The sequence below is a fragment of the Heliangelus exortis genome, chromosome 27 (genome assembly GCF_036169615.1).
Source record: "Heliangelus exortis chromosome 27, bHelExo1.hap1, whole genome shotgun sequence".
In the NCBI taxonomy this organism is placed as follows: domain Eukaryota; kingdom Metazoa; phylum Chordata; class Aves; order Apodiformes; family Trochilidae; genus Heliangelus; species Heliangelus exortis.
Window position 1 is genome coordinate 1,245,917 of NC_092448.1, and position 8,370 is coordinate 1,254,286.

Below are 8,370 nucleotides of genomic sequence, written 5' to 3' on the forward strand. Positions count from 1 at the left end.
AAGGAAAAAAAACCTGGGTTTATTGTCAGAAATGAATGCTGGGAGGCCCAGTGTTAGGTTGCTGAGTTCAGGTTTGGGAGGTTCCTGAGGGATGAGGAGACAGAAAGGGAGAACTTGGATCAAATCCTTTGGGATTTTGGGAGGTTCCTGAGTGCTGAAGGGACAGAAAAAAAGAACTTGGATCAAATCCTTTGGGATTTTGGGAGGTTCCTGAGTGCTGAAGGGACAGAAAAAAAGAACTTGGATCAAATCCTTTGGCTTTGGGAGGTTCCTGAGGGATGAGGAGACAGAAAGGGAGAACTTGGATCAAATCCTTTGGGATTTTGGGAGGTTCCTGGGGGCTGAAGGGACAGAAAAGGAGAACTTGGATCAAATCCTTTGGGTTTAGGAGGTTCCTGAGTGCTCAGGTGAGGATTTCTCCAGGTGACAGAAAAGAACCTGGATCAAATCCTTTGGGTTTGGGATTTTGGGAGGTTCCTGGGTGCTGGGGGCAGGATTTCTCCAGGTTACAGCAGGACAACCTGGATCCAACCCTTCCACTGAGCCTCCCACTTCCCGGGGACGCCGATCACGCCTTTTCCTTGGATCCTACTGGGGAAAAAACACCCCAAATGGGTGAAAAACCAAATCAACTCCTCTTTTCCCCTTCCCAGCCCCTGAAGACCCTTTCCAAGGAACGCCCACTGCCAAACATCTTCAACCTCTACACAGTGCTCACCGTGCTGCTCCAGTTCCTCGTCCACTTCCTCAGCCTCGTCCATCTCTACCGAGGTGCTCAGCAACGCAGCAGCTCCAGGTGGGTGGCACCTCCCCCCTTCCACCCCTTTTTTCCTTGCTTGGAGGCTGAAAAACACCCCAAAAATTCATGAAGAACTTCTCCAGGGGTCACCACTGTTCCCTGGTGGCCAAGAGGACCAAGGGTGTCCTGGGGAACAGCAGGAAAAGTGTGGGGAGGAGAGGCAGGGAGGTTCTGCTCCCCCTCTGCTCTGCTCTGCTCTGGGGGGGTTTTGAAATTTTAATTTTTTTTTCACCCCCCAGGGTTGAGCTTTGGGGTCTCTTGAATCTCTTCCTTCCTCATCTGGATGAGGGGGTTGAGTGCAGCCTCAGGAAATCTGAGGATGTCCCCAAACTGGGGGTGACCCTGGAGTAAAGAGGAGTCAGGAGTGTCTGCAGGTGGCCAAAAGGGCCCTGAGAGGGGTTTTTTAAATTTTAATTTTTTTTTCACCCCCGAGGGTTGAGAGTTGGGCCCTCTTGAATGTTTTCCTCCCTGTGCTGGGGACAGAGTTGGGAACATCCATGGGGAAAGGTTGGAAGGAGAAGGTTTGGAAGTTCCACTTCAACCTGTGGAGAAACTTCTGGGCCATGAGAGGTTCTGGAATCTCCTTCTCTGGTGGCTTCCAACCCCCCTGGATGGGTTCTGGGGGAGCTCCAGGGGTCCCTTCCAACCCTGAGAGTTCTGGGATTGCTGATGGAGCTCCTGAAGTTCAGGAAGGCCAAGGGGAGAGTCCTGGGAAGAGCCCCAAGCACCAGGAGAGGGAAGGGAACATCCATGGGGAAAGGTTGGAGGTTGGAAATTCCACCTCAAGCTGAGGAGAAACTTCTGGGCCATGAGAGGTTCTGGAATCTCCTTCTCTGGAGGCTTCCAAACCCCCCTGGATGGGTTCCTGGTTGGACTCCATCATCTCCAGAGGTTCCTTTCCAACTCTGCTGGATCTAAATCTTGGTTTTGGGTTTTTGGGGGTTTTTTTGGGGATTAGAAGAACGTTTTTATGAGAACAGTTTGAGAGGCTCTGGAATCTCCTTCTCTGGAGGCTTCCAAACCCCCCTGGATGGGTTCTGGGTGGTTTGGGGGCAGTGCTGGGAACATCCATGGGGAAAAGTTGGAAGGAGAAGGTTGGAAATTCCACCTCAACCTGAGGAGAAACTTCTGGGCCATGAGAGGTTCTGGAATCTCCTTCTCTGGTGGCTTCCAGACCCCCCTGGATGGGTTCTGGGTGATCCCAAGGTGATCCTGCTGTGCCAGGGGGTTGGATCCAGGATCTCCAGAGCTCCCTTTCATCCCTCCCATGACATTCTATGATTCTAAGACACAAAAAAACCTCAATTTTTTCCACCTGGTTGATCATTTTTGAAGCAAATCCCCATGCATGCCACACCTGTAGCTCCACTCTCAGCCCTCCAAGGCCACAACTTGGGGAAGAAACTGGGTTTGGGCAAGAAATCTTCACTAAACTGGAGTTGGTGAGCAGGGGACATCTGTGAGGTTGGAGTTGGGGCTGTTGACCTCCAGTTTTTGGTTTTTTTTCCTAGACAAGAGGAGTTTGTGGATCTCTACAAGGAGTTTGAGCCCAGTCTGGTGAACAGCACTGTCTACATCATGTCCATGGCCATGCAGATGGCCACCTTTGCCATCAACTACAAGGCAAGTCACCTTCAGTTGTGTCTCCAGTGCCACCATTTTGGGAGGAAGAGGCAAAAACCCCACCCCAGGTCCTGAGAAGACTCAGGGTGGGGAAACTCCCCCTTTTTTTTTTACACCCAGTTGTCCCAAATTCTCCCCCAGTTGCTCCATGTCCAGCTCCTGGTTTCTCCTGGTGATGATTTGATTTCATGGGCAGCTTCTGGAAGAACAAAACTTTTTTTTTTTTACATCCAGTTTTCCCTAATTCCAGCTCCTGGCTTCTCCTGGTGGTGATTTCATTTCATGGAGAGCTTCCAGGAGAACAAACTTTTTGGTTTTTACACCCAATTTTCCCAAACTCCAGCTCATGGTTTGTCCTGGTGGTGGTTTCAGGGTCATCATTTCATGGAGAGCTTCCAGGAGAACAAACTTTTTGTTTTTCACACCCAATTGTCCCAAATTCCAGCTCCTGGCTTCTCCTGGTGGTGGTTTTAGGGTCATCATTTCATGGAGAGCTTCCAGGAGAATAAATTTTAGTTTTCACACCCAATTGTCCCAAATTCCATCTCCTGGTTTTTCCTGCTGGTGGTTTTAGGGTCATCCTTTCATGCAGAGCCTCCAGGAGAACAAACTTTTTGGTTTTTACACCCAATTGTCCCAAATTCCAGCTCCTGGCTTCTCCTGGTAGTGATTTGATTTCATGGGCAGCTTCTGGAAGAACAAAACTTTTTTTTTTTTCCATCCAATTGTCCCAAATTCCATCTCCTGGTGGTTTTAGGGTCATCCTTTCATGGAGAGCCTCCAGGAGAACAAACCTCTGCTGTGGAGCATCCTCCTCTCAGGTTTTGCCATCGTTGGGCTCCTCACAGGTTCCTCCCCTGAATTCAACGAGCAGTTTGGGTTGGTGGAAATCCCCACAGAGGTGAGTGGGCAGCTCCTCCCCCAGCCCCAGTTTGGGAACTGGAATTCTGGAGGAAGCTGAAGAGTTGATTAATCCCAGGAGTGCTCATAATTCTTGAATTAAAAGGGGGGGGGGGGGGGGGTGGAGGGAAAATCCTGCTGGATCTTTGGGGTCTAATTTTTGGGGGAGGAAAAGATTGAGGGATCTCAACCCATCCCAAGATTCCAGGATTTTGTCAGCACCCTGTGAAATTTCTGAGGATTTTTTTTCATGGCTTGAGAAACTGCAGGAAATCCCAAGGTTCTGCAGCTGGGTGGAGGCAATCCCAGGAAATGTTGGGAAAAGAAGGAATTGGGGGTGGTTCCTTCCAAAATTCAGGGGGCTACAAGAAAGCTGGGGGAGGGATTTGGGTGCAGGCAGAGGGGAAATGGGTTAAAAATGGGTTAAAAGTTGAAGAGGGGAGATTGAGGTTGAAAATGAGGAAGAAATTCTGTAATTTGAGGGTGGGGAGAGCCTGGAAAAGGTTTTTCCAGGGAATCTGTGGATGCTCCACATTCAAAGCCAGGTTGGATGGGGCTTGGAGCACCCTGGGCTGGGGGGAGCTGGTTGGAAATGGATTTTTTTTTTTTTTTTTAAGTCCTTTCCAACCCAAACCCTTCTGGGCTTTGCCCCAGCAGTTTGGGAGGAAATTTGGGAGGAATTCCTTGTGTTTTGTGTCCTCAGTTCAAGGTGGTGATTGTGGAAGTGTTGCTGGCTGACTTCTTCCTGGCTCTGCTCGTGGACAGAATCCTGCAGTTCCTGCTGGGGAGTGCCAAACTCCAAGTGCCTTCCTGAAAGGGACCCCCCTGCCCCATGGTGGTGAAAAATCATCCTTAATTTCTGCTAAAAAAAATCCCCAACTTCGTTGGGGAAATTTTTTCTTCCAAATCATGTGGAAACAAAACAAAAAAAATCACATCTGTGAAAGCCCTCGAGCACTTTTTTTTCCATGTTTCCAGGTGGTTCTCCAAGCAGCTGTTGGGAGTTTTGTACCATCCCTGAATCATGTTTCAAGGAAAAGGTTTACAGAATTTGGTTATAAATCCAAATCGATGTATTTTGAAAGGTGTTTGGTGGAATTTTCCTTTGTGGGGCTGGAAAGAGGGGGAATTCTTTATTTTTTTGTGGAGTTGGAGGAGTAAGAGCAGCAACAAAACAAAGGGGAGGTGGGGAGGGGGGTTGCTACAGAGTATAAACCCCAAGAAAATCAAGATAAACCCTAAAAAATTAAGATAAAACCCAACAGAGAACAAGATCAACCCCAAAACTGAGTTTTTTTTTCTTTGGGAATAATCTGAAATTCAAGAATTGACACCACACCCTGCCCAGAACCTGGTGCTGCCAGCCCTGTGTTTGCTAAAGTGTTACCCAAAACATCTTGGCAGGTGAGAAAAAAAGCTATTTTTATTTTTTTTTTTTTTTTTTTTGGAATTGGTGATTGGTTACCCTGAAACTGAAGTGGAGCAGTTGCTGTTTTCATCCTTCCCTGGTGCTAACAGAGGCCAGGGGGGAGCCGGGCAGCTGCTGTCCTTTCCACCACAAAAGCATAATTGTAATAAAACACCAAAAAAAAAAAACCCAAAAAGAGGGTCAGGAGGAAGGGCTGGTACTGAAAAAATTCAAAAAATTCACAATCTTCACCCCAAAAAATCAGGGGAGAGGTCCCAGCAGCCCCTTTTACCTCTTTCTCGATATCTGCAAAGGATTTCACAGTCAGGTCTGCAAGGAGAGCCTGAAAAAAAGAAAAATGAGGTAAAAATTGTTGAAATTGAGAGGAATTTTGAGGTAATTGAGAGGAATTTCTGAGGTAGGAGGGAGGGGAGGGGAAGGAAGGACTCACGTGAGCACTGGGGCTGAGTTTGGGCTCAAATTTGGGGTGCAGGGTGAAAGGGACCCCATCCATGGCTGGAAAAGAAGTGGGAACAGAGTGGGAGCTGCTGTGAAAACCTCACAATTAATTAACTGAAGCCCCACAATTAATTAACTGAAGCCCCACAATTAATTACCTGAAACCCCACAATTAATTGGAACTCCACAAAGAATTCTTAATTGCTGCTTGAAGCAAAGGAGTTGAGAAGGAAAGCTCAGGGCTCAGAGCCAGATGAGGGCAATGTCTTGAAAACTCAGCAAGAAAATAGCCAGGAAGGAAGAAATCAGCCCAAAAAAAAACCCCAGTTTTGGTTTCAATTCCCTCCTCTTGGGATATGAGGACAAAAGTTTTGGAATTTTACCTGAGAGGCCATAAATGGTGCTGGGAGACTCGTGCTGAGGGGCACCTTGGATGCTGCAGCGGGGCAGGGGGGACCTGGAGCAGAGGAGAACTGATTGGTGTCCCTGGAAATTCCAGAGAATGGGAAGGAGCTCTGGAGATCCTGGATCCAACCCCCTGGCACAGCAGGATCACCCAGAACCCAGCCAGGGGGGTTTGGAAGCCTCCAGAGAAGGAGATTCCAGAACCTCTCATGGCCCAGAAGTTTCTCCTCAGCTTGAGGTGGAATTTCCAACCTCCAACCTTTCCCCATGGATGTTCCCTTCCCTCTCCTGGTGCTTGGGGCTCTTCCCAGGACTCTCCCCTTGGCCTTCCTGAACTTCAGGAGCTCCATCAGCAATCCCAGAACTCTCAGGGTTGGAAGGGACCCCTGGAGCTCCCCCAGAACCCATCCAGGGGGGTTGGAAGCCTCCAGAGAAGGAGATTCCAGAACCTCTCATGGCCCAGAAGTTTCTCCTCAGGTTGTGGGGGAATTTCCAACCTTCTCCTTTCAACCTTTCCTCATGGATGTTCCCAACTCTGTCCCCAAACCACCCAGAACCCATCCAGGGGGGGTTGGAAGCCACCAGAGAAGGAAAGTCCAGAACCTCTAAGAATATTCTCATAAAATGTTCTTTCTAATCCCAAAAACCCCAAAAAATGGGATTTAGATCCAGCAGAGTTGGAAAGGAACCTCTGGAGATGATGGAGTCCAACCAGGAACCCATCCAGGGGGGTTTGGGAGCCTCCAGAGAAGGAGATTCCAGAACCTCTCATGGTCCAAAAGTTTCTCCTCAGGTTGAGGTGAAATTTCCAACCTTCTCCCCTCAACCTTTCCCCGTGGATGTTCCCAGCTCCAGGGGTCCCTTCCAACCCTGAGAGTTCTGGGATTGCTGATGGAGCTCCTGAAGTTCAGGAAGGCCAAGGGGAGAGTCCTGGGAAGAGCCCCAAGCACCAGGAGAGAGCAGGGGAAGCAGCTCCATGGAGAAAGCCTTGGAATCCTGGTGGCCAGGAAAGGGCCAAACGAGCCCCAACTGAAACTGGGAGGTGGAAAAGTTTTTTCCCAGTTCCAAACTGGTGCAAATAAAACTGGGAAATGTGGGGTGGGGGGGTGGGAACATACCCTGGGTCTGGGGGGTGGAGCAGGAGCTGCCTCATCCCGGTGCTGATGGTTCTGGGCCGGGGGATGGGGGGGGGGCTGGGCTTGGGAACCTCCCCTTTTTTACACCAAATGGCAAAATTTCCCATTTCCCTGGAAAATCGACCCAAAAAGGGTGTTAGGGTAAAAAGGGAAAAAAAAACCAACAAGTTTGGGGAGGGGGTGCTGGAAGTGCCTCCCCCGTACCCGATTTTCATGTAATGAGGGAGAATTTTGGTCTTGGAGCTCAGTTTGAGGTCACACACGGCGGTGGTGGCCGCGGCCCTGGGGACAACCTGGATGTAAAGTCGCTTCTTCCGGGAGCCTGAGGGGACGGGAAAACCTGGGAAGGGGAGGGGGAAACCCGGGAAGGGGAGGGGGAAACCCGGGAAGGGGAGGGGGAAACCGGGAAGGGGAGGGGGAAACCGGGAAGGGGAGGGGAAAACCCGGGAAGGGGACGGAACAACCCGGGAAGGGTCTGGGAGGGACTGAAGAGCAGGGAAGGGAGATCGGGATGGGGACTGGAAGGGGGAAAATGGGGAATGGGAGGGGATTTGGGGAATGGGAGGGTGGGACCGGGCTGGCTGCACCGGGAAGGGGAAACTGAGGCAGGAAAGGGACAGAGAACCCGGGAAGGGGAGGGGAAAACCGGGAAAGGGTCTGGGAGGGACTGAAGAGCAGGGAAGGGAGATCGGGATGGGGGGGAACACCGGGATGGGGACTGGGAAGGGGGAAAATGGGGACCAGGAGGGGATTCGGGAATGGGAGGGGAAACCGGGGCAGGAAAGGGACAGAGAACCGGGAAGAGAGGGGTGGGGAGCACGGAACCGAACCCCAGGGAACCGAACCCCTTCCCTGGCTCGGTCCTCACCCCCCGGGGGGGCTCTTACGAGGCTCCGGGAACTCCGGGGCTCGGGTGTAGCCGGGGGGTTGCGGGCTCCGGTCGCTCAGGACCTGCACGTCGGTCACTACCGGAGCAGCCTGGAGAGGACAGGAGCTCAGTACCGGTACCGGTACCGGTACCAAGCCCTCCCCCCGGTGCCCACCAGCTCTCCGCCGGTTTTTCACGCAGATGTAGCCCCCGCTCCGCTGCCCGAAGCCTTTGCCCAGGTTCGCCGCCGCGCCCTCCACGGTCACGGTGATCTGCGGGCACAAGGAGCGTGTCAGGCGGCGACAAAACCGCTGCACCGGGTCCGGTAGCGGCTCCGGTTCCGTCCCCGACCCTTCCCGGGGCGCTCACCGGGGTCCAACCGGCTGGAGCGGCCTCAGGGGTCGCGGCCCATCCCACGCCGCTCAGCGGAGCCTCCGCCGCCGCCATGGCCGCCGCTTCCGCGCCGGGAGGAAGCCCCGCCCCTTTCCGCGCTGCTGCGCAGCCATTGGGCGGCTTTTCGCGGCGATTGGCTGTGGCGATGAGTGACGGGCCCGCGGGCCAATCAGCGGCGAGGAAACCCCACGGAGCGTTTCAAACACGGAAGCGGCACCGGGAGCCCCTTCCCCTTTATTACCGGGAACACCGGGCGCGACCCCCACCCCAAAACCCCTCTCAGCCCTCCAGGAGCGTCTTTGGAGGAGGAGCAGCCAGCAGCTTGCGCACGGGGGAGCTCTCCAGAGGCCGGAAGGTCCTGGTGGCTGAAAAAAGTCGA

At 52.3% G+C, this 8,370-nt stretch overlaps 2 protein-coding genes across 6 annotated transcripts in view; one reads left to right on the forward strand and one right to left on the reverse strand.

Annotated features, from left to right (window-relative positions):
• The window catches only part of ATP13A1 (ATPase 13A1), a 26,025-nt gene extending 21,619 nt beyond the window's left edge, over window positions 1-4,406 (forward strand). The window contains 4 exon segments of the mRNA XM_071727018.1: window positions 654-796; window positions 2,311-2,422; window positions 3,180-3,323; window positions 4,026-4,406. Of these exon segments, the coding sequence (XP_071583119.1) occupies window positions 654-796; window positions 2,311-2,422; window positions 3,180-3,323; window positions 4,026-4,136 (510 nt within the window). The 3' untranslated portion in view covers window positions 4,137-4,406.
• MVB12A (multivesicular body subunit 12A) lies at window positions 3,773-8,126 on the reverse strand. Of its 5 annotated transcripts, none has more exons than XM_071727023.1 (8): window positions 7,968-8,126; window positions 7,618-7,870; window positions 6,935-7,052; window positions 6,713-6,841; window positions 5,573-5,646; window positions 5,182-5,246; window positions 5,023-5,073; window positions 3,773-4,896 (listed from the first exon to the last, which is right to left on the reverse strand). In XM_071727023.1, the coding sequence occupies exons 1-8, from the start codon at window positions 8,043-8,045 to the stop codon at window positions 4,834-4,836; spliced, it is 831 nt and encodes a 276-aa protein (XP_071583124.1). In that variant the 5' UTR covers window positions 8,046-8,126; the 3' UTR covers window positions 3,773-4,833. The 5 variants fall into 5 exon arrangements, with proteins under 5 accessions (XP_071583124.1, XP_071583123.1, XP_071583125.1 ...); XM_071727022.1 differs by having other exon boundaries at window positions 3,773-4,950; XM_071727024.1 differs by having other exon boundaries at window positions 5,573-5,675.
• Window positions 8,127-8,370: the final 244 nt, after the last annotated feature.